The sequence below is a fragment of the Aquarana catesbeiana genome, linkage group LG02, assembly GCF_042186555.1.
Source record: "Aquarana catesbeiana isolate 2022-GZ linkage group LG02, ASM4218655v1, whole genome shotgun sequence".
NCBI lineage: Eukaryota > Metazoa > Chordata > Amphibia > Anura > Ranidae > Aquarana > Aquarana catesbeiana.
Window position 1 is genome coordinate 116858251 of NC_133325.1, and position 26611 is coordinate 116884861.

Consider the following 26611-nt stretch of genomic DNA (forward strand, 5'->3'; position numbering starts at 1 on the left):
TCTTTGCCCTTTCACAATGTCTGGTATTGGGGTGTATGGGGGAACTTTCAGGTGCTGCAGATATGTGTACCTCTAGGTGTCTCCACTTTATGTTGAATTAACACAATCATTTTAAAACCCCAAGCCAGGCTAAACATATTTATTGCTGTTTGAAAGATTTTACTAATTTCCTGTACCAGTGATCACACAGAAAGCAAAATCTCTTCAATGGCTAAAGAAACAGTAAGGGCACTTTCACACTTGGGCGGGGGGCGTCAGTGGGGTTTTTTAAGTGGCGCTTTACCGTCATTTTAGCTGCACTTTTCGGGCGCTAGCGGAGTGCTTTTAACCCCCGCTAGCAGCTGATGAAGGGGGTTAATGGCGCCCGCAAAGTGCCGCTGCCCATTGATTTCAGTGGCGCTTTAGGAGCGGTGTGTACACTAAACCGCTCCAAAGATGTGGCTTGCAGGACTTTTTTTAAGGTCCTGCAAGCACACCGCTCCAGTGTGAAAGCACTCGGGATTTCACACTGGAGTGACAGGGGAGGTGCTTTACAGGCGCTTTACAGGTGCTTTACAGGCACTATTTTTAGTGCTAAAATGCCTGTAAAGCGCCTCAGTGTGACAGTAGCCTAACAAAACCTATACTGTGTGATAAAATATGTATGTATAGATAGTAAGATAGTAGGTAGTAAGAAAACTGACCAGATGCCACCCATATAGGCATATAATGACTTTGTTTATATATATATATATATATATATATATATATATATATATATATATATATATATTTATATATATAAAATGTAATATTTACAATTTTGCAGCCACTAGCTAAAAAAAAACAGACTTATTGAATGATCTCAGTTTAACTAGATTTGCCAACTCTGTCACCATATTAAAATGTATAGAAAAACTATCAGAAATGAAAGGAGTTAATAGTTACATATTTCACCTCCTGTGCCATCTTTTCTCACTTTAAGAGTTATAAGTTGGCTTAAGGATCTTCAGCATCTGACAGTTCCAAGTGTGTCAGCTGCCTGTCTCCGGCTGTGCACTGCGGTTCCTTGTGACGTCCACTATGTTAACATTATGTGCTAGCACATGGAACCACAAAATGCAAAGAGACACGACCTTAAATGTCTGAACCAAAATGATTGGCAGATCAACAGGACCATATCTGAATTGAGGTCTAGAAAGGATAAAAAGCACTAGCACTAAAGACAAAATCAAAATGGTTTTCTGTTAATGTTTGATGCCTAAAGAGCCCAAGCTATGTTGCCAGTTTTAGTAGGTTACATAGGTAGGTTCTGCCCTCTGTAAGTAGGAGACAGTCACAGCTTATTTTTATTTCTGTGCTCAGATAAATAACTATGTACAAAGTAATCCCTATAAACAATAGGTATCAAATTTGTCTGATTGTTTAAAGGTAATTACTGATTAGTTGCTTTAGATTGCCTAGAGTTACTGAATACGTTATTTTAAATTCTCCTCTTCTGCTTGTTCAAAAACATTGTTTGTCCTGCTTCTAATGCTCTTAGTTTACCATTGGATGTTATTAACATGTTTTTCTGCTTTTCACAGTGGTGATCAAATGCTTTCCTGGAAATTCCCAGCAGCCTCAAGGAAAGAAAGTAACAGGTTCCATATGATGGGGAACGTGTGTCATAGAGGCGTTAATGCCCTGTGCCAAATGAATTTAACTCTGTACACAGCACAGATCAGTGACACTGGATTCTATAGATGCCAATACAAGCATCTCACCTTATCCAAGAAAACCTCTGCAGTCTACATATACGTTACAGGTAAAGCTGAATTATATGTTGTGTAATGTCAATGCAAATACCAGATGTTATCAATAGCAGTAAGTCATTTCAGGTGAACACTTAAAGTCAAACTAAGGCCAAAATGTATTTAATTCATTTTAGATAGACATGGGAATAGCAAATATATGCTCAAATGTTAGGTAATTGTTCCTACATCTGAAAGACTTGATACTTTCCGGTTCCCCTAGCATCAGCCTCAACGCGTTTAGACAGAAGGACTTCCTCAGGAGATAGCAAACCTGAAGAAGTCCTTGTGACAAAATGCATTGAGATAGATGTGAGGTCAGACACTAGGGGAATCCAGAAGTATCAGGTATTTCAGATGCAGGAACAATTACTGGGCATTTGAACATTGTGCAAGTGATTTTATATGAGAAGGCCATTGGCAATTAAGAAAAGCTTTTTTTTTAAAAAAAAATGACGCTATGGATTTTAAAATGCATGTGATATGTGGATGAGCAGAGGGGCAAATTACAAGACTGAGCCTAGGAGGTGGACAGGAGAGGGGAGAGGTGTCAGATTTGTCCCAATTACATTTATTGGGCAATTTATGACCAGTTTGGGAATAAGAAGTCATATACAGTATATCTGGTAATCCTTTTTGATGTTCAAGCACTGAGCATGGATATGGAATTCATTAGAAAGAAGGAGGAATGTTTGCGTCACAGTGGCGTATTAACTTTTATGATTATTCACAGTGAATTATGGATTATATGTTATATGGAAGATTTTATATTGTGGGTTAATATACTCACTGTTTGAGGTGTGGGAGTTGATTGCAGTTGTTTCACGTATAAGACTGATGTATTAATTAGTGTTCACTGTATTTCAACATTGCATGTCATCACAAAATATTTAAGTAATTATTTTTGTGGCAAGATATAGCACTGGTATCTTTATTAAGATTTTGTGTATTATCTAGGTAGATAATATCATTTTTCCAGCTGCTTGTGCATAGGGGTGAAGAATATTGTGAGCCCAAGTCAATATGTATTGGTCACCTTACTTCAGGACCTCACCTCATTTCAGTAAATCAAGACCTTTGCTTTAAAAAAAAGTCCTTACAGTGGACTCGAAGGCGTGTTCCCTTCGATCCCTAGCTATTGTTTCCTTGTTTGCCTACTGGTGGCTCGATTACAGTCCTTGGCTGAACTTTTGTCCTCCCTGTTTCATCCTCTGGAACTCCAAACTTCCTGAGGGCCAGACATCCCCACCGATAGTGTCTTTGGATCAGGAAGCTGCGAGCTGGGGAGGATAAGTGTGTCAAATGATATCCCAATGGCTTATGTCTTGTAATTCCATGCCCAAAATGTGATGGGCTGGAGGTAAAAGTGGATAAAAATACTTTACTGGAAAAAAAACATTGGCTTTTGACAATTTGGCTGTTTTAGTGGAAGGATACAGATTCTCCTTCACTTTGTGCTGGACGGCGCCAATGGTTCCTGCGTTAATGATGTAGCCCAAGGTCTTTTGGCTGTGTTTGTGTGGAAAGGAAATTATAATTGGTAATTACACGAAATGTTGTTTAGCGTGATATATGCTTTCTTCATGACATAGGTAACCTTAGAAATACTTTGATCATCTTCATTACAATATAATATACCTGTTATATTTTTTGTAATGACACAGATATTGTCCTGACTAAAGTTGTAGTTTAACGTAGGTAATGATAACCAATAGCATGAGTCACGTCTGACAGTCTATGCTGGCAATCCCAGGAGATGGCCCCACCCCCCTCCAGCACATAGCAGGCCACTGATTTCAGCAATGCATGTTTTTCTATGAGACTGTGTAGAGGGGGTGTATCTATTCCTTTCCACTCGGGTCCCAGATTACACTCAGCTCCCTGTTCTGTGCTGTTTGATATCATGTCCTTGCCACCTGCCTTCTGGAGCTGAGAAATTTTGTGTAAAATTTGTGGTTTAGGAGGTTATAGAGAAGAGAGGGCTGCAGATAAACAGGTACAACTTATGTAGGAAGATTTGTTTCATTTCTGTGTATTGCCTGAGGCTAGTCACTTCACTGGTTATATGTATGAGTTCACCACTACTTTAAGCAGAAAACTAGGTCACCTCTTCACCCCCCAGAGTGTGATTGGTCAGTGAAGGAGCAGCAGAATAACAATGAGTCATTCTTCTGCTCTTTCCTCCTGTCAGCATGTTTTTTGTGAGCACATGTGCATGTAGCACATCTGGCTCCGGGTGCTTTACCCCTCCAGCCCCCCCCCACCCCCCAAGTAGAGTGCTACCATAAAGGGTATTGCAATAGACTGATCTTAAAGTGTAGTTCCACTGTTTTTTTAGCTTATGAAAAGTCATCAGCTGCAAAAAATATAGCTGCTGACTTTTAATAAACAGACACTCACCTGTCCCACGGTCCAGTGATGCGGCCGTCCGAAGCCTCCGTTCTCTCCCCTCCCGACATCGTGAGTGTAGGCGCCCGGCGAGTCGCGCACTACGCATGCAGGAGCCGCGCTGCACTCTGTCAATGGTCAGGCAACGTTCTGGGACCTGTCACGTGTCCCAGAACATTGCCGGGAGGGAGGGGCCGCCTAGGAATCGCCTAGGCGGTTAGAAGCCTGGAAGGAGGAAGTGGGACACGAAGTTCCTCTCCAAACCAGGTACCCAGCCTTCCCTCCAAAAAAATTACATGCCAATTGTGGCATGTCAGGGGGCAAGGAGTACTTAAAGCAGAAGTTCCATTTTTGGGTGGAACTCCGCTTTAAGGCAAACATAGGTATTTACAGCAGCCACATTTAATAAATACATTACATACACTATTCTTCCCCTGTAAAGCCCCATCAGACATAATGTTTAAATCAGCTAAATGCATTCCAAGTCCATAAAAAAGGGTGTGCAATATCATGCAGTTCATTTTATTTCTCAAGCAGCCACAGCCTGAGGGGACAAGCAGCTGTAGAAAAGGACTTTTGCTCTCTTTGTGAAAGCAGTGGCCTCTCTGCAGAGGTCTGACATACCCTATGCTGATTCAGAGCTATAGATTTGTATTTAGCTGTTCTGACTGGAGAGCTGTTGTTCTAATTAAGCAGGAAACATTTTAGACCTTTGCAAAGAGAACACTGCTTCCACACAGGGAGCAAGGGTCCCATTCTACAGAATGCTGGCAAGGGACAGGCTTTATACTCAGGCCTTGGCAGCTTTCTATGGAAAACAAGCTGGACAACTTTGCATACCTTTTCTTTTGATGCATCTGAAATTTATTAAGCTTATTTAAACTGAAAGTTCAATTAGACTTCGAAGAACATACCCATAAAGATGTAAACATAGAGAAAACATAGAGTTAAGTGTTTAAGGTCCATAAAAGAACTGGCTGCAGGGAATGGTGACATGATGTCTGCAGGGCAGCTTGTTGAGCACCTTGTAGTGTTATCTGTGATAGAATACAGGAAATTGCTGTACAGCACTAGCAGAGTTTGGAATTGTTATGTTAATCCCTTGACATGAATGAATATGTCCCTTGGGGAGGGGCAGTAATCAGCTCTACAAATGATTAAAAGTAGAGAACTAATGACCTCTTCACACATCCACTAGTCCTGGAAAACAACAGCCCTGTTTCCCTGTTACATTATACAAGTCCTTCAACATCCCAAAAATAGGATGAATTTGAGTATTATGAAAAGGTTGCTATGGTCAAGTTTCACAATACAGATTTCCTTTCATTTCTGAGCTGGATTTTCCTTTAAAGAATACATTCAGAGCCAAGAAATTAAGCCATAAACAGTGAACTTGTCAGGTCTGTGGTACTTATATTGTGACCCATTACTCTTCAATCACTGGAATAGCTGCCTGTCAAATACTCAAGCACCTATCTTGACTTTTCGGACTACCACATTTATTGGCTGAAGGTTTTTTACATGGACCATCTATAGGTCCAATTCAAGGATTAGAAAATTGAAAGCAATTGTTATGAGCATAAAGGGTTGCCCAACATGTTGGAATATTTTTTTTAAAGACTTACACCTTAATATTCCACCTTCCTATTAAAATAAAGGGAGAAAGGCCTTTACAGTATGTGCTCCTCATCCATCAAGTGGCACTACCCGATGGACGATTGAGGCAGGCTCTGAAGTGCATAAAAAATTTAAGGGCCTATTTACATTTGTGTGTTGTCTTAATGTGCCTTTTGTCAGGTGTTAACATACATTGCATTAAGGCAGCCCATTGAACTCAGTGGGTTTCTGATACCCAAAAACATCCATAAAATTGGACATCACAATTTTTGCCACAACCTACTATGATGCATTGCAATGTTTTGCAATGCATGTGCTTTGTCGCATGCCCTATACACACGGTCGGATTTTCTGATGGAAAAAGTGCGATCGGATTGTGTTGTCGGAAATTCCTATCGTGTGTGGGCTCCATCAGACTTTTTCAGTCGGAATTTCCGACACACAATGTTTGAGAGCAGGATATAAAATTTTCCAACAACAAAATCCAAGAAAATCGTTTAAATTCCGATTGTGTGTACACAAATCCTACGCACAAAGTGCCACGCATGCTCAGAATAAATTAAGAGACGAAAGCTATTGACTACTGCCCCGTTTATAGTCCTGACGTACGTGTTTTACGTCACCACGTTCAGAACGATCGGATTTTCCGACAACTTTGTGTGGCCGTGTGTATGCAAGACAAGTTTGGCCCAAAATCCTTCGGAAAAAATGCAATGGATTTTTCTGTCGGAATGTCCGATCAATGTCCGATCGTGTGTACAGGGCATTAGTGTGTTCAAAATCAATGTCACTGCAATGCAACAATGCATACCTTGTGTAAATGTGTGTGTTCCTTCAATGCATATATATATATATATATATATATATATATATATATATAAATCAGCCCTAGGGATGAGATCTTTTTTATTCAAAACTTAAGAAAAAAAATGCCCAGTCTACACCATAATGAAAAATGAAATCTCAGGTTCTTCTATGCTACAGCTGTACAGCATCCTGTTAGCTATGGCAAAAGTATGGAAGCCAGCATTCTGTAAGAAAATAAGGTATGAAGATAGGAAGTTTTCTTTATCTGAATACTTGTTCCAGGTCATTGTCTCAAAGTACTAAAGCCAGTGGATCAGCATAATGGCCACTCTACTAGCCTTTTCAGAAGCGGATCAGCAATGGCAACCTATATATTTTCTCTCATGACAAACTTGCTGTAAAGATACTGTAATTAGTTATAGCAATGCTCGCATTTGAAAGATGTTCTTAAAAGAAAAGATGGGGTTTTGTAATTGATTAAAAAAAAAAAAAAAAATCAAACTTGTCACTAAAATAGAATAGCTTATGTTGGAGTTTCCTCTTTCTTATTACAGCGCAATTTCCCTTCTTTGTTCTAGGAATGAGATATGCTGATATCTTCCACCAATCAGCTCTGCTTTTGTGTGGGTGTGTGTGCCTCACGTTCTTGTATTCTCCAATCAGAGAGTAGTTCCATTCTTTCATTCTCATAGGACATGTGGAAGAATGAACTGGTTGACTTTAGCATGTTACTGTATCATTTCAACAGTGGGTGAAGTCATCCCACCTCAAGGCCAGTTCCTCAATTTCCCCACCTCTTTTCTTGTTGCAATGTACATCCTCAATCTTCGTACTAAACCATGTTTTGTGCAACAAAACAGTTTTTATATTGTTTAATTTCAATTTTTATACTTTTAGATATTTGAAAAAACAACACATGTAACAATAGGCCGGAGAGGAAGCTTTGTATGAGTGCTTGTTGGCATCCTAAGAATTTAACTGTCTCCCCCCCTTTTTTTTTTGTGTTTACTGATTGTTATCTTTTTTAATGTTTGCCAATTTTTTTATATATTCTAAACATTTTCCTGTTATTTGCAGAACAAAACAGTGCTTTTGTAGATATGGAAATGAATAATCCGCAAGTAATTGCCATAAACGATGGAGAGAAGTTAGTTATCCCTTGTCGGGTTACATCCCCCAACATCACAGTCACATTAAAACAGGTACTAGAAGAAATATATACTTCTGGAATCTTTTACTTGTTGTTATAATGGTCTTTAGAACTAGAAATAGTGCACTGTTCACTGTTCAAGGTGCTGAAATGTTTTTTTTACTAAAGTGTGAAGTGAAATAAAGTGAGCGTCCAACATCTAATTGGGGGCAGACAAATTAAAAAATGAATCTTTTTCACCTAATTGAATGTTTGACAGGAACAGCTCTTCACACTTCAGTAGCTTAGACTAATGCCGTGTAAACACGACCGGACTTTTCGACCGAACTGGTCCGACGGAACGAATCCGTCGGACAATTCGATCGTGTGTGGGCTTCATCAGACCATTTCTGACGAAAAATCTGTCGGACTTTAGAAATAGAACATGTTTCAAATCTTTCAGACGGACTTGAGTCCGATCCAAAACTCTGTTCGTCTGTATGCTAGTCTGACGGACAAAAAAGGACGCAAGGGCAGCTATTGGCTACTGGCTATGAACTTCCTTATTCTAGTTCCATCGTACGCCATCGCGTTTGAAATGATTGGACTTTGGTGTGATCGTGTGTAGGCAAGTCTGTTTCGTTGGAACTCCGTCGGAACTCCATCGAAAAGTCCTTCGGAGTTCAATCCGACGAAAAGTCCGTCCGCGTGTACACGGCATTAGAGACTCTATTTTTTATTCCCTGTATAGGGGGAAACTCGTTGAACAAAAACTGATTTGACTTATGTTGTTTTGTTTATGATGTTATGTTTTCTTCTGGATAAGCAATTTTTTCCTACAAGTCAAACTGCATGTTATGACAGCTCACCCAAAATGCCTATTGGTCAGATGATCAAAATCTTCAGTGCACAATACACATATCTCCCAGTTAATGTCACAGTTAACATTTTAGGTTATATTTAGGTTATATTTATTTTTTTAATAAAAATGTGTTTATTGAAAATGTAAAAATATATAAAAATATGGATTTCAACCATACTTGGTCTTTTTCATAGTAATAACATGTTCTAAAAATGCCATGGAAGCAGAGGGTGAATGTTCTTCACACAAATGATACAGAATGCTTCATTTTGAAATTTTATATTCACATGATTAGGAATAAGTATGGTTGAAACACGTTAGTGGATATGTACAGTATTTGGAATCTTAAAAAAAAAAAAAATCAGCGACAAAACGGGTTTCTATCTTCAGTGCTGATTAGAATTATTAGTAGTTATTTGATATATTGTAGTGATTATAACTCTTCACACAAATCAGTGTGAATGCATCTCAGGTCCATTTTAGATTGATCTCAGACCAATTACAAGTGAAAGTCATTTTGCTCTAAAGGCACACTTTTTTCTAAATCTAACAATCATGAACGTAAAGAGTCAGTAAATCTGGTTGAGACTCCTAGACAGAATTTGTGCCTGGAGATCGGCTTAGGCTCCATGCACACTAGCGTTTTTTTAAGCTCCTAGACGCTGTTATTAGCATTTTTTTGCTCCTAGAAGCTAAATAGTGTTATCCTATGTGTTCATGCACACTGCTTTAGGCTATTAGCATTTTATGAGCTTCAGCTTCTAGGAGCAGAAAAAAAAGTTTTTCAGAGCGTTTTTCTAGTAGAAAAAATTCTAAATGCTACTAAAATGCTACTAACAGCTTTTTTGGAGCTTTTGTTTTTTTTCTTTATGTACTGCAAATATAAAAAAATAAAATTCTACTAGTCCTAAATGCTTCTAAATGCTTCAAGAAGCTACTAAAATGCTACTAGAAGCTGGCACTACAATGCTATTATCCGCATTTTTTCTAGCTTTTTTGGAGCTTATGAAAAATGCTAGTGTGCATGGAGCCTTAAGCTGAAAAACAGTGGAAAAAATGCTGGATAAAAAACGTTGGTAATAGCTTTTTGTGGTAGCATTTTAGCAGCGTTTTAGCAGCATTTTAGCAAAGTTTAGGATCGTTTAGGAGCATTAGCATTTTATTAGTAAATAAATAATTGCAGTAAAAGGAAAAAAAAGCTCAAAAAATGCTATTAGTAGCACTTAGGAGTGTTTAACAGTGTTTAGGAGCTGGGAAAACGCTCCAAGAAACACTACAAAAACATTTTTTTTCTGCTCCTAGACGCTGAAGCTCAAAAAATGCTAATAGCCTAAAGTAGTGTGCATGGACACATAGGATAATACTATTTAGCTTCTAGGAGCAGAAACAAAAATGCTAATAACAGCTTCTAGGAGCTTAAAAAAAAACTGGTATATTTATAAAGCAGTTAATCTTTCATTCTCCGAGCATTCAGTGCAAATGAAACTCCAAAGGGTTTAAATGTGTTCCCTGGGAGGTGTTGTTTAACTGTGGGGGTGTTTAGCTGAAACACGATCTCTCTCTTTTCCTCCCTGACAGATCAGCGGTGTGCTTTGTTTACATCGTCACACCGCTGCTCTGCCTTTCCTGTAAAAGATCGACAGGTCGCGGCGGCCATCGCGGCCGCCGGACCCACTGATTGTCTCCCGCTGTGTCCAATCGGGGGCATGCCGCACGACCCCCTAAACCACATGCATGACATCACATACAGGTACGTGATTTTGCCCACTTGGGCCGCCCTGCCACATGGTATGTGGGGGCGGTCCGGAAGTACAACTAAAGGCAAAACTTTTTTTTTAGTTTTCAATAGAGTGGAGAGGGATTAGAGCCCCTGTCAGTTTTTATTGCTGTCTGTGCCCCTATTAGAGAGATTCCCCCTCTCTATTTGTCCTGTTTACCATTATCATTTAGGGCACTTTCACACTGGGCCGGGGGGGTGTCTGCGGTAAAGCGCTGCTGAAAATTTTCAGCGGTGCTTTACCGTTGTCTTTGCGGTGTTTCTCAGCCGCTAGCGGGGCACTTTTACCCCCGCTGACAGCCAAAAAAGGGTTAAAAGCTCCCGCAAAGCACTGCTGCAGCGGCACTTTGCTGGCACTTTAGCGGCGCTGCTCATTGATTTCAATAGGCAGGGGCGCTTTAGGAGCGGTGTATACACCGCTCCTAAAGCTCCTCAAAGATGCTGCTTGCAGGACTTTTTTTAGCGTCTTGCCAGCGCAGCACCCCAGTGTGAAAGCACTCGGGCTTTCACACTGGGGTGACAAGAGAGGTGCTTTGTAGGTGCTATTTTTAGCACTATATCGTCTGTAAAGCGCCTTAGTGTGAAAATAGCCTTAGGTTAAAGTAAAAGAAAATCCCACATGTTGGGTTGTCCCCAGAAACGTAATAGAGGGGAAATCTTCGAATGGGAAATTCCCTTAATTTGCAGGAATTTCCTCTCACTTCCTGTTTGGCTATGAGACAGGAAGTGAAGGGAAATCACCAAAATGGAACACAGTTGATTAAACAAATCTGACAGGGGTTATAACCCTCAATTATTCTATCCAAAACTTTAAAAAAAAATGTTCCCATAGTTCTACTATAAGAGTTAAAATACATTGTTTTAGAATTCCTTTAATAAACATTCTACTTACAAATGCCATCAAAGTGGTAAATGTCTATAGACAATCAATTACTAATTCTTATGGGGTCCATATGACATGCTTATGCTTAAAAACCCATTGTATTCCTTGCTCTAAAAGAGCATTCTATTTCTAACTACACAATATCTAAAAATAGGACTTGTTATTGCTTTGGTGACAAACAAGACATTATTGCGTGGAAAACCTAATTACTGTAAAGATTAGACACGGACCAGTTTTAGTTCCCACTTAATAACATGTATATTTATAGGTATAGGAAGTTTAGACCTTTCAGAGTTTTCTGAAGTCTTAGGAATATCTTTAGAATGGCCTGTCTGCTGGACCGTCAAGTTGTATGGGAAACCGTTCTAGGCTAAGAATAAAAGCACGTCACTCTTCACGACTTCCTATCTTATAGGGAGAATCACAGCAGGTGCCCGAGTGTCCCATTCATAACACGGGCAAGACACGTTTAACTTTGTTTTGTAAGGGGTTCAGAGACTGAGGATGACATTTACCATGTACCCTATTTGATGCTATTTTATTACAAGATGGGAGTTGTGTTGGGTTTGTGGGTATTTTTAAACTGTGAGTTGTTTTACAAGCTACTACAAAAGACTAGTTGTTTGCATTTTTTAAACCATGTCCTTAGACAATACAATTGATCTGAGCTTTAGCCATTTTCAAAGTAATCATAGAGGTCCTTTTTAGCCAGGCAGACCAAATTTAGTAACACATTGTTCACATGATGAATAGAAGAAAAAATATTTATTAGAATTTTATTGTTCATTTATAGGACAATCAGAATGTATTGTATCAACCTGGTGCCAGGTCTGCTGTCTGGGATAGTAAAAAAGGCTTCATCATCCGAGAACCATATATCAATTTTTCTGGCCTCTTTAGTTGTGAGGCTAAGGTAAATGGAAAAACCCACACTAGGAACTATTTTACATACAAAAAACGTGAGTAACTAATACCATTTTACTGTTGACTTGTAACCTGGTTTTCTCTGCATTTATTTATACCAGTAACATGTTAATGATTGTTTGCAGACACTGCAATTCACAATGTTCAACTTAGCGTACCAAGTTCCATCAAAGTGCTTCGTGGCAACTCTCTGTCTATTAACTGCACTGCAACTACTGAGCTGAATACTAGAGCTGAAATTCAATGGACATACCCTGCTTCGGTAAGGTTCTACTTCTTACTATCCACTCTATGGTTATAATGGACCACCAAAGCTAGAATACGAGTTCCACTTCCAAAGTTCCAAATACTGTAGATAACTGAAACTTTAAAGGTTAAATCAGACAGGCCAGATTTGTACTTCTTATTTCCCTGTCTTGCACTGGCCCTGCCTACCCTGGGCAAATGGCAAATGTTAATATCCAACTACCTAGGTCACTGTTTCAAGTCTATAGCTAGCCTTTGAACCTGCAGATAAATTATTCCACTGCTGCCCACCCAAGGCTTTTCTTTCAGTTTTGAGGGGTGTTATATTAAATTTGCATAACTTAATAAAACTCCATTGACAGTGTAAATTGTATTTTGTGTGTCTGTGTGTGTGGGGGGGATACTCAGTAGAACAGACCTCTTGCTAAAAAAAATCTTCCACTGAGCCTTCTCTTTGTATAGCTATACTTGGCAGACAATATGCCACACATAGCAGTTCATGCAGCACGCTTAGTTAATCTAATGCAGGGGTCTCAAACTGGTGGCCCTCCAGCTGTTGCAAAACTACAAGTCCCATGAGGCATTGCAAGGCTGACAGTTACAAGCATGACTCCTACAGGCAGAGGCATGATGGGACTTGTAGTTTTGCAACAGCTGGAGGGCCGCCAGTTTGAGACCACTGAATGTCTCAACAGTGACCTAATCCATCCACTGTTTAATGGAAGGTTCAACAGTATAAATTCTGTCGTACATTTAGTAATGTGTTTCTTTAGAAAAAGCTGTCTGCTATTAGCTTCAAAATATATATAATACAGTATTTTCTAGTCCACAAAATAACTAGCATTAAACTATGCAAATGTGCTGTATGTACATTGTTAATGTAACAAAACACAGATGGCAAATTAAAAGTTTAAAGGGGTTCTAACTCTTTGCTACTCTTTCCAAAAGTTCAAAAGTTTTAGCTTTAGACACATTTGGACCCCTTTACTCTGCTGTGGTGCAGGTGCGCACTTTTCATGTGTTAATGCGTGTTGTGTTAAGGCAGCCCAATAATTTTACCACACATTAAGTTTTGAATATTATTCTGTAAATGGTAGTTAAAATATTCAATAATTCAATAAGTCATAGAAAATTGTAAACACATTCTAGTCTGTCAGCCTAGCACTTCGGTGCACACACAGGCCTGTTCAATAAAGCAACAAAGTTTTTGTGCAAAATGCAATTAATCAGATTTGAGCTTACGAAAGTCTGATCACTTAAAGTTTAACTCCACTTTTGTTAAGAAAAAAACATTCCTCTCTGGGTGATCAATGTACATTGCAAGGAGTATACCAAACTTTGTTGCAGATTCCTACCTTTTGCTATTCTGAAGAAATCCCTGTGTGTTTGTCTGTGCCTCTGTTCTGAGTGGGTCTAATGGAAGTGGTTTCATAATTAACTGTCAGGTGTGGAACTACAGGGCACTAATGAGGAAATCTGCTGGGCCTGCATCCCTTTAGATGGGTTCCTATTGAAAGTATCTCTCCAAAAATGAAATTTTTGTTGCAGGGGATGCCTGAAATCTGACTTGTGTCTTAGTGCAGATTTCTGGGAAAATTGGTGAGCCAATCACACAGACAGGAAATGGTGTTTCTGAGGAGTGGTCAGTACACACTCTGTGTACAGAACAACCCCAGGTAGCCATATTGCAATGCATTCTCAGAAAATTAGAGAGCTGCAGATTGAAAAGGAAAGGTAATTTTTATAGCATTCAATCACAATATAATTAGTGTCTCAATTATATGCGCTATATTATTTTTTCTTTATTTGCTATTTTATTTCCCCAAGAAAGTGGAGTTAATTATTCTAAATGGTGGTTATGGGTTACTGGCTTTTATAACTTGACTTGCTGAGTAAGCAAGCAATACAAGAGACGTGGTATAGGAAAAAGTACAAAAATACATGGCAAGTAGTCAGAAATCATCGTTAACAGCAATAATCTAAAATCTGATTGGTTGCTGTGGGTTACTGCATCCTGCAGTGTCTTTGATCTTTCAAAAAAAAAAAAAAAAAGCCTGACAGAATGTAATTCTAGCAAAACATTAAGAAAGGTAGGTGGACGTATTTATCTAACAAGCAATCAGATCCCAATTGTTCCCAGTTGACAACCAGTCAAGGCCTGCAATAGTTGCTATACACAGAATAAGAAATGTCAGATGTTGATATTTGCATCATGGTAATATCTATATCTCTATACTTTCATTGCAGAAATATGGAAAACTTGCTTCTATTGTGAAGCGGCTATTCCGTTCCGACTCCCAAGTCATAGGTCACAGCATGATGGTTATTCCGAATGTAGAAACAATTGACCAGGGAACATACGTCTGTACTGCAAAGAATGGACCAACAACCAAATCTATTAACACTACAGTCCGTGTTTATGGTATGCCATATAACATTCTCCAGCTGATGACCGTTTCATACTGTCTGCAACAGTTTCCCCAGAGTTTTATATATGTATAAAATGCAACTCTTTGCAAAATCGGTATTTTTGCCATCTGGAGGGTTCATTTATCACACACAAACCTATACACATTTATTTTAATTATTGGGAAAAGTTTAACCTTATCTTTATTTATCTGTTTCTTTTCAGCTGAAGCATTTATTAATGTGAAACCCATAAAGACAGGTTTATTAGAAGCTGTAGTGGGACAGAAGTCTTTTCGTATTGCAGTCAAAGTGCGAGCTTTTCCTCCTCCGGAAATAACATGGTAAGTTTTATGTGCCATTATCTGGGTTCTTTAGGAACTTTCGATCCTGGAAAAAATGTTTAAGGTGGTGATGCAGCATGTGCACCACAAATGACTTCCTTCAGAGACAATAGATTGGGGTTTATTGGAGATGGGATGGGAGAATGGGATGGTGGAATGGCACGATCAGGACATTTATAAAATGTCAGACCAATTTTTTTTTTCTTGGGAGGATGTGCTTGGGAGGTGTTCTGAGGAGCTCATGAAGTTTTGTGGGAACACAGAACTTAAGCTGGCCATATAACAGTAGAATTTGTTTTTGGAACCTTTTTGTTCAATTTTTCTGATAGTTCATAGGCTTTGATCGTAGTGACGAGCAAAATCAAAGAAGGATGATTTTTTTTTCCAATTAATGAAATTCTAATTGGTAATGTGGTTTTCTTTGGGGAAAAATGATACCTGTTGTAGTGCATCCTGAAATCAAACGTAGCATTCAAACATTGGCATGGCGCTCAAGCTACATTTTTCAGGGTTTTCATATGAAATTTTGTTGTGTTAATAATGGCACTACATAATGTTTTGATGAAGATTTTTTTTTTTACTGGTGTATGGCCAGTTTAAGATTAGGGGAAGTTGAGTGAATTTTCCTACTTTATTGCAGTTACTGTGTGTACTCTAAAAAGCATTAATTGTTGCATGGGATTGCTTTTTTAATTGCTTTTTAAAGCGGTATTATACCCAAAATCAAAATGTAATATATTGCAGCTTACCATTCATCAGATTTATGGACTGCTTTAGTTTTCTTTGATTATGCTTTTCCCTCTTTATTTTCACATGGTGGTCTGGCCAGTAACACACCTCCTGTATTAGAGTGCCTACATTTTGGATGAAGGAGCACAGAGACACCTTTGGACAGCAGCATTGTCAGTCTGGGGGGAGGGGACTGGAAAATGGAGGGGAAAAAGGTTTTACATAACTAAATTAAAGCTGACCATTGTAAGCACCCCTACAGTGGCCCTATGACTTATGGCCCTATCACCAGGTAAAAATAAAGTAAAGAAAGCCTAAAAAAGAAAACGAATGCAGCCATCACATCTCAGGATTGGTAAGCTGCAATATAATAAATGTTTGTTTTGGGGTTTATACTTTAATGCTTTATACTTTAATGTTTATACTTTAATGCTTTAATGTTGTGTTTTATACTTTTGCTTGGCCATTCAATTATTGTGAACCTGTACTTTGCCCATGTTTTTTTGCTTTGCTGCAACACAGCTAACCTTACAGAATTATGGGGGGTATGTGACCTTATCCCTTCCCTTGATATTGCAGTACAGGCATACCCCACTTTTAAGTACGCAATGGTGTTTATTTACTAAAGCTGGAAAGTGCAAAATCAGGCTCACTTCTGCATAGAAACCAATGAGCTTCTAGATTTTATTACCAAAGCTTAATTGAACAAGCCTAGGCTATAATCTCATTGGTTTCTATGCAGAAGTGAGCCCGATTTTGCACTTTCCAGCTTTAGTAAATAAACACCATTGCATACTTAAAAGTGGGGTATGCCTGTACTGTGTAGCTAAGGCCAATCACAAACATATGTTCCACCCCCCATGCACTTCTGCAGCAACAGTGATCCATTGCTCAATATAATCAGAAAACAATAGCTCACTATTGCAGAGATTTGCTGTAAATGTGCAGAAATGTTTAATTTATGGTATTAGGCAGAATGATCTTTTTAATAGGTGCTCTGCAGAAATTGGCAGATTTTGTAGTAAAAAGGTGTTAACTTCATACAAGAAAGTTGCAGTGTACTATTGCTAATGCTTCCCTATTACATCTAGTGAGTGTAGTTTATGAATGGACATCACGTCAGGCATTCCTTCAATGAATAATGAGTCACGTCCTTTTATACACATGGCCAGACTCTATTTACAGTGTGTGTTTTCTCTCTATTGCCCTACCCGCTGACGCAACCTTTCTGAAGTCACTATGCCAAGACAGTGCTATTCAATTCACAAACAAAGCACACTTTTCAGCTTCTCAGACTCTTATACCACTTAAAAGTTAGGGCTTACATACACAAAATCATATTGTCTACTTTAAGCATTATAATGGATGATAAATCAATAGAGCTTTATAAACTCGACTGAGAGCGGCACCTCTGTAATGGGTTGACTAACTAAAGGAGTAGTGGCTGTTCACTTAGTAAAGTTAATACGCACTCTGCAAAAGGAATGATAGTAAGTAAGGTGAACTAGAATTCATATTGAATACCCAAGGAGTTTTACTCACACATTATTGGTTTATTAAATTGAGCAAGGCTTTGTCTGATTTACTAAGCTCAGTAAACATTCAATTTACAAACTGAACAGCCTCTATTCCTTTAGTAATCTAACCCAACGCATTTCCAACATTTCATTCTTGTATGTTTTTTTTCCCATGGGAGGTATTTAAAGAATACCTGGACTGTACCTCCTGATTTACAGTAAATTGAAGGACTGTTCCCATATCTATTAGCAATTTATATGATTGTTTTAGACTTAAATGTATAGTTTGCACTAATATTGGAGGGGCCCCCATCTTTGTTTTATATAGGATATTTACTGTATGGTATGAATATAGGATTATTTTTCAACACCTGTACAGCTTGATTTGTAGGGGGCAGGATAGGCTATATGACAACGTTGTCATTTTTCATAAGGGTTGGATGTTACGCTTCCTTTTTCTTCTGAAGTTTCTTCAAAATATTAGGATCTAACCCAGTGTTTTTCAAACATTTTTCAGTCAAGGCACCCTTTAAAATGATGCACAATCTCAAGGCACCCTCTTCTAAAATGTGAAAGAAATTCATAGTTTTACATAATGCAGCTGCATCAATACACATAGAACACCCAACATTTGAGATGATTTATTTTATACACCTTTGCACACTGGTACTGACTAGTATTCCAGTGTTTCTCCTCTCCCTCAGTTTGCCTCCCTCATTCAGCTAATGTGACCCCGGTGCAGAGGGAGAAGGGCAAACAAAACAAGGACATCCTCAGGTGCTCAATGTCTTCCCTAACAATTTATGACATCATCATTTATTAGAATCCCAGCAGCTGGCTTTCATGGTGCCCAAAGTTGTAATGCTGCACAAATTAAAACCTGTGGCTTTGTGTCACAAAAAAAAAATGCAGACGAGATCCACCTACCAGCTTGCTGACAATTGTGGGCAATTTGAGGCAATTTTTTTTGCATTTTGCCAAGGCACCCCTAAAGATCCTAGAAGGCACCCCAGTGTGCCACGGCACCCTGGTTGAAAAAGGCTGATCTAACCTTTTACATATTTGATTTTATATAACAGTTATTGCCATCATTTTACCCTTTTTTTCCTATAATTTGGATACATTTAAGTGTGAAGTTTAGATGATAAAAAGTAATAAAATAATCATATCCACGAATTAAAGCCAGTGTGTAATTAGTTAATTTATTGTGCAATGTAGTTAGAAAGAAATTTTCAAAAGTGTGTTATCGTTTTTCTTACTTTTGGATAAGAGTTAGAGCTCTGAAACGTTAAGTGTGATGATAAGAAAATGTGACTTTACTCCTACTTTCCGAATCTACACACTCATGGACCTGTGACTGTAATGGTAGTCCTGATATTTTTTTCATGGAACAGGTTCACTTTATAGAATCTGAAAGGGAACCCCTCAGTGAGTCCTTCAGTGACAGAAGAACATGTCAATACCCCTTTGCACTGTGGCATTAATTTGAGATGTACCCCATGCTTGTGAACAAGTACCTTTTTTTGCATGTTAATGTGTGTTGCGCTTAAGCGGTCCATTCGTTTAGCTTGCAATGGAACAAGCACTGGGACAATCCTTTAAATGGTATATGCATTATTGTCAGAAACCATGAACCAGACCGAGACAGAAGTACAGTTAAATCACACTTGTTTATTAATAAAGGTAAATAGAGTAATCATAGTCAAAGCATAGCCATAGTCCAGTAACCAGATCGGGTAGTCAGCCGAGCCAGAGTTCAGTAACCGGATCGGGTAGTCAGCCAAGCCAGAGTTCAGTAACCAGATCGGGGAATCAGCCAGGCCAGAGTTCAGTAACCAGATCGGTAATCAGCCAGGCCAGAGTTAAGTAACCAGATCGGGTAATCAGCCAGGCCAGAAGTCAGGGATCCAAGTGGAGGAACAGCAAGCAGGATAAGGAGCCAGAAGGGATGTCAGAAAGCCAGTCTTTAAACAGGAACGCAGGAGATGGTTTCTTGTGATGTGACCAAGGCAAAGGCAGGAAAGAAGTGGGCTCTTTAAGTAGGCGGGACTGACGAGCAGATCCACAACAGCTGGTTAACTGTGGAGAGAGAAGAGAGCTGGCAATTAGCTGACAGCTGAGGGGCCAGCTCACAGAAGGAAGGGCTGAGCCAGCCCTGACAATTATGGTGTGCTGCAGTGTAGGTCCATTGGCACCTACTGTGCTGTAAGCTTGGATGCCATTCTAAATTATTTTTACTACAATGTACAACATAGAGGGGTTGATTTACTAAGAGCCCTTTCACAATGACAACGCGGCCGCTTCAGCAGCAAAGTGGCGCTAGTTTCAGCGGCGCTTTACCTTTGATTTAGAGGTGCTTTTCAGCCGCTAGCAGGGCACTTTTAACCCTGAGCACGAGCTACAGGAGCACCCGAGCCAAGCCACAGCTCCCTGTGTCCATTCAGACATGGAGCCTAAACCAGGCCCCGCCCCCTTTCTCTCTTCATTGGCTGACTGACTTTGACAGCTGTCTCAGCCAATCAGGAGGGGAGTCCCAGGCAGCCAAGACACTCCTGTAACATCACTGGATCTAGATGGACCTCAGATGGACCTCAGGTAAGTATTAGGGGGGCTGCTGCACACAGAAGGTTTTTTATCTGCATAGAATATAAGATAAAAACCTTCTACCTTTACAACCACTTTAAGCTTTGACAACAAAACTGGAAGTGGTTTCTACGCAGAGCTGCACCAGATTTTGCACACTCCCGTTTAAAAAAAATAATTTTCCGGTAGATTGCCTCTTTAACTTCAATCACTTGACAGAAGGCTTGCATTAATGCTCTGGGCTGCAGTGGAACTCTGTTTTTCAATGTGTGGCTTCTTTATCCTTTACCCCAATATAAGACTCCATCTTCTTAGGAATAATAGAATCCTACTAGTAAAATCTAGACCCTTAATCTGACTTATGTGCAATATCTACCACTTTCTGTACCATATCACCCTACAGGCTTCACTATTATAGGAAGACTGCATGCTGGCGTACTGAAGAACAGTATTATTGAAAAACAATTCATTTACCATGTTTGCCCCTCTCTTGTGCTTTTCGGTAGAGTTTTCCTTTAAAGAGAATTGTGAAATGTCAATGTAACAGGCCCACTTGAAAGAATAAACTCTCACCCATTGCCCAACTTCATCTTTAACATGCTTCCCACTGCTTCATTGCTTTACCAGAGCCTTCAGTAAATACCTGGTGCTTCTGGATTTGGGAGAGCATACGATCTCCCGCTAGAATGCATTGCTTTGGCCTTAGCATCCAATCCTCAGGTCCAAACATTTTCAAAGCCATTTATCCTGTGTAAACTCTGACACCATCTCATATGGAGCTTCCACAGCATTGGACTACCAACTGATGGTGGAATGGAGGACCACCAAAGATTAGTGGAGCAGGGGAGTTTTTCTCACAAGAAAACCTGTCTATTTTCCCTGAATAGAAAACGTGACATAGTCTCTTTAAAGTCCCTTATTAAAGTGGTAGTAAACCGCTAAAATACAAAAAAAAATGTTCCCCTGCAAAATAAAACCATAATGTGCTAGTATGCATCATATACTAGAACATTATGAAATACTAAAATGAAGCCTTCCAGTGGCGTGCTGAAACCACTGAGAGGGATTCCATTTTCCCCCAGTCTTCCTTCTAGGTTCGCGGACTCGGCTGTGTGAGTGGCCGGAGCCGTCATGATGTCACTCTCGCGCATGCGCAGGAGCCCTCAGTTATGGCACGGGGCTCTAAAGGTCTGGCATGGCATGCTGAACCTTCAGAGTGCATGCACTGGTGACATCACCGGCTACATCCATGGTGAATATCTCCTAAGCGGTTGCCTTTTAGGAGATATTAATTTTACCTACAGGTAACCCTTATTATAGTCTTACCTGCAGATAAAAATCACTGCTTTAAAGAAGGCTGTTATTTCTCTTGAAGATCAAACTGCCATTCAGTCAATAATTTGCTGATTAGGATATATTTTGATATTGCGCCATTCTTTTGTCTCTCAAACTGTACAACGATTCTCTTTGTGGCTCACCCATTGTAGTCAATTTTTGGCAGTGAGGCTCAACATTCTAAAACTATAAAAAGAAGACGCAAAACTTTTTCGATAAACAATGCTATCTGTGAGGCTGATCAGATGTTTAGCAACGTCACTAATGGCCTAATGTTTTATACCTGAAACAAAGGTTTGCGTGAGAAATCTAATTAGGAAAACAAATATAGTAAGTGGGAATAGCCTCCATACCCTTGGTTCCTGAAATAGTAAGGGAAGACAATTAATTGTTAATTTGGCCCTAAGGTCATGGACTCAAGTTTCCCATAAAGTTCTGTAGCTGAGAAGCTATTCCAGTTCACATGAAGTTATTTGTTCTAAACAATTAATGGTGGTTTTCCTGTCCTTTACATAATTGAAATCCAAGGGCCACTGTGGCTTATTATCAAGGCCTTTCAGCTTGTTGACTATAGTATATAACTAATGCAGCTTATCTCCACCATTCTGACAAATATGATCTAGTAGGGTAGGGCAAAGAGATAATCAACTTTGTCAGTAACATGTCTTATATATGCAATGCCTCATAATTGGCTATTTAGGCCTCATGCACACTGGACATTTCTCTATTACCCTAGATGCCTTTCTTCCTTTCAGAAAAAAAAACTTGATGCTTGTAAACTCGTTTAGTGCGTTTAGGCATGTTTAGCCATGTCAAGTGTTTGGACGTAAATTCATTTAATTGGGCAGAATAATAATTCTGGTTATTGAAATTAACCACTTGCCGACCAGCCGCCGCAGTTTTACTGTGGCAGAATGGCACAGCTGGGCGAAACAGCGTTATGTTATGTCGCTTCACCCTGTGGCCACTAGGGGTGCGCGCCCTCTGCTCGCTCCCGGAGCCGTTGCGAGTGCCCGGAGGACGCAATGACTCCCGGGCTCCCCGGATCACTCGTGACACACTGTGAACCGGGATCTGTGTGTGTAAACACACTTATCCCGGTTCTCTGAGAGGAGAAGAGACTGATCGTGTGTTCATACAAAGTATGAACAGCGATCTGTCATCTCCCCTAGACAGTCCCATCCCCCCTTCAGTTAGAACACAGAGAGGGAACACAGTTAACCCCTTGATCGCCCCCTAGTGTTAACCTGTTCCCTGCCTGTGACATTTTTACAGTAATCAGTGCATTTTTATAGCACTGATCGTTGTATAAATGCCAATGGTCCCAAAAATGTGTCAAGAGTGTCCGATGTGTCCGCCATAATGTCGCAGTCCTGATAAAAATTGCCGCCATTACTAGTAAAAAACCTAAAAAAGAATAAAAATACTATAAATCTATCCCCTATTTTGTAGACGCTATAACTTTTGCGCAAACCAATCAATATACGCTTATTGCAATTTTTGTTACCAGAAATATGTAGAAGAATACATATCGGCCTAAACTGAGAAAAAAATTGTTTTTAAAAAAGAAAAAAAAAATTGGGATATTTATTATAGCAAAAAGTACAAAATATTGTGTTTTTTTCAAAATTGTCGCTCTTTTTTTGTTTATAGCACAAACAATAAAAACCGCAGAGATGATCAAATACCACCAAAAGAAAGCTCTATTTGTGGGAAAAAAAGGACATCAATTTTGTTTGGGTTCAGTGCCGCACGACTGCGCACTTGTCAGTTAAAGCGACGCAGTGCCGAATCGCAAAAATGGCCTGCTCATTCAGCAGCCAAATCTTCCGGGACTGAAGCGGTTAAATGACACTTAAGCACTAAATGTGGCTAGTGTTACTGTGGGTTTAGACGTGTTTACACACGTTAAGCTTTTTTTCTCCTAAATGCACTGCCAGTAGTGGCCTCTAAACGCCTCTAAAGGCTGATGTGTTATGGACATGGGCTAACATGCAGGGGCATTTAGAGGCAGGAAGAAAAAAATGCCAGACGCCCCTAGGAGCAGCTGAAAAACATCCAGTGTACATTATACATGTGGGCTGAAAGCTGGCTTCACTTTCATACTAGGTGATGCATCTAATTTCCTGGTTAAGCCCCACCAAAGCCATTCTAATGTTCAGAGAGAGTGCCCTTAAAGCTGGCCATGGATCAGTTTGTTTATATTAAAAAAACTGGACATATTTTCTGTTGTTGTATTTTGACAGCGGAACTCCTCAGCTGTCAGAATACACTGATTAAATGAAAAAAAAAAACAACAGTCTTGTTCGAGAGGAGTCAATCTTTAGATCGACTTTTCTTGCACAGGAACGGCCATAGATGGGTTGCAATACAGCTGGTCCCTGCTGAAACGACTGGATTTTGATCCTTCTTTGGGCAGCTTTAATGGGTAATGAAGCATTATTTTTTAATTAGGAGTATGGCTGTTGGTGATGATTATTAGCTCTGAAGTCCAACCTATAGTAGCAAATTGAAACTTATATCAGAGAGGCACACAGGGGAGGTTATTCTGGTTAATCAATATACTTAAGCATTGCTTTTCTTTTACATCTACGGATTAATTTAAAGTATATCTCTAGCTGGTCATGCTCCTTGTCATTCCAAGTCTTGTTGTTATTGATGTTTCTGATGCCTTTGAGGAGATTTCCACTCTCTCTTCTTGGTGACCATTGTCATTAAGTATTAAAATGAAGTATTAAAATGATAATTAATAGTGCAAGTCCCACTTTAAGACATTAAATAAATCTTGCAATAAAGATAACATCTAGTCTTGTGAAAGAAGTAATGTACCCACAACAATTCACAGCAAACAAGTGTCCACTTCACAGTGTCCACCAGCGGGTGTGATGACATCAGGAACTACGCCCCACCCAAAGCATTTTGTCCCCACATGGACATCATCAGGAGAGGGAGCCTTCTTCCACTGGCGATGTCTGTACAGGAATAAAACACATTGGGCGGGGCTTGGTTTGTGACTTCATCATGTCCATCAATGGACTTGCAATTGTGATGTTCTCTGTACTTGTCAATCTTTCATTTCCCATGTGAGTTGCATTTTTTCTTTGCTCTGTGTGATGCATATGTACAGTGCAGGATCGCCGGGGAATCTGAGGATATCATAGCTGTGCGGCATTTGATTTCTTTCTTTTGAGATCAAACCATCTTGTAAGCACCGCCCAATGCATTTCATTCCTACACAGACAACGTCAAAGAAATAGCACATCTATTTTTAATTTTGTTAATTAGTGTTCTGCTGTAGTGTTTATTTATCTATACACTGAGCGCAGTGATACTTTTAGGTTTTTATAAGAAAATAATAGGGAATATTTTTAGAAAACATTTATATTTTAAATGTTACTGGTAAACAATACATTTTGATTTAGCTCTCCAAGGAATATAATATGTTGTATCTTTTATACAAGAGTTCAAAAAAAAAAAAATAGACTTGTAAACTTTGATTCCTGTATTTATAGCTACACATTGTTTCCCACGAAATGAATGTAGGGGTCATATTAATAAGGGTTAGGAAGGGAATTTGTGAAAAAAAAGAGATTTATTTTCCACAAATGTTCTGAATTCCATGTTCTAAAAATATCTGAAGCTATTTTTATGTACTGAAAGACAGGGTTATGTCAGTGAGCAGAATGTAATAGCTTTCATGGGTGATCCCTATTATAAATAGTAAATCATTCAGAGTACTGAAGAGCAGATGGAACCAGGAACTACAACACCCAGCAACTACCTGCTTTCTGAACTCAGCCTGGTGACTTAGCATGGTGGAGTGCTGGACTCCCAAGTTTGCTGGTGATTCTGAATGGGTTAGATGATTGTTATAGAGAGGTAGAATTCTCCTGACAAATGGAGCCCCAACAGGGTCCCTGGGAAAGCCAGCATACACTGAATGATAGGATGAGAGTGTCAAGTCTAAAGGATCGGTCCAAATATAATCTTCAATTGTTACAATAAAGTGGTTTATCAAGAGTTGACTTACAATGTTTATGCACATGTCCTCTTTTATAAGGCCTAATATCTATTATGCACTTTCCCATAACTCATAGATAGAAGCTTGCCCATTTAAGTTGTCTTGCAGTCTTTGTGGGCTCAGCAGAGTTGGTTAGGACATTCCACTGGCTGTATCTAAATATGTACCTACTATTTTTTTTACATCACAGGTTGAAGAACAAGTTATTAGCAGCAGATAAATGTGCACGGTACATTATCCATGGCAATAGCCTAACCATTAAAAATGTAGCGGAAGAAGATGCAGGGGATTACACGGTGGTCCTGCGACTAAAGCAATGGAACCTGATCAAAAACTTAACCATGACCCTCAAAGTGAATGGTAAATTATTTACTTTTCGTTTTTTTTTTTCATTCTCTCAACATGTGCACATGTATTATAGAGAAAGCTATCTATATTGATTTATTTTTACAGTGAAGCCTCGCATTTATGAAAAATTAACACCAATTCAAGAACCAGATCCACGTTTCCTAGGCAGCAGGCAAACACTGAAATGCACAGTGTATGGTGTTCCACCACCTACTATAACTTGGACCTGGCATCCGTGTTTGAGAAACTATTCTAGGTCAAGGTGAGCATTATGGACACAACATTTAATGTACATATTTGTTATTTAAAGCCAAGTTGAAGTCACAAAAGTCAGACCGACTTTGTAGTAACAATATCCTTTTTCCTAGTCCCATCTCCACTTTCCTGTTGCAGCAGTTGTACATTTCAATATCCGCCAGTGTTAGACCCAGCGACTCTGTAATGTAACAGAGCTGGTCAGACACATCCTCCACCCCTTGTCTGCAAAAGAAATTTGTGTGTGGAAGCTTTTACTGAGGGGTGTGACTGTTTCTCAGCTCTGCCAACACAGAGCACTGCAGTGTGAGAGCTGGAAGCAGGAATTTTAGGTATTTTAAGGCATTTACTAGCAAAAATCTGTTCATGACACATGGTGTACAGGACTATAAAGAGATATAAAAATTTGAGACATCAGTTGGACTATTCTGTGCTAAGAAAAATATGTAGTCTGTAATTGCTGACCTCCTTCTAAATATGCTAGCATGCTGATCCTCTGATTCCCTTTATTATTCCCTTTTCATGGCCAGGGGGTCTTGTTGGTTAACGTGTAGCTGCTGCTGGCAAAACTCATTAGTTTAGTATTGGCTTTCTTTAAATTAAATTATAAAAATGGTTCTATTTCAACTTTAGAGTGTCTGAGAGATATACGAAATAGCAGGTGGCTC

General features: G+C 39.3%; 1 protein-coding gene across 1 annotated transcript in view; it reads left to right on the forward strand.

The window, feature by feature from the left end:
- Positions 1 to 26611, forward strand: part of FLT1 (fms related receptor tyrosine kinase 1) — a 93815-nt gene that overhangs the window by 33194 nt on the left and 34010 nt on the right. Inside the window, exons 3-10 of the mRNA XM_073613377.1 lie at positions 1566 to 1786; positions 7662 to 7786; positions 12029 to 12194; positions 12285 to 12421; positions 14653 to 14827; positions 15038 to 15155; positions 25531 to 25700; positions 25794 to 25950. Coding sequence (XP_073469478.1) covers positions 1566 to 1786; positions 7662 to 7786; positions 12029 to 12194; positions 12285 to 12421; positions 14653 to 14827; positions 15038 to 15155; positions 25531 to 25700; positions 25794 to 25950 — 1269 coding nt within the window. The remainder of the gene's footprint in view (positions 1 to 1565; positions 1787 to 7661; positions 7787 to 12028; positions 12195 to 12284; positions 12422 to 14652; positions 14828 to 15037; positions 15156 to 25530; positions 25701 to 25793; positions 25951 to 26611) is intronic.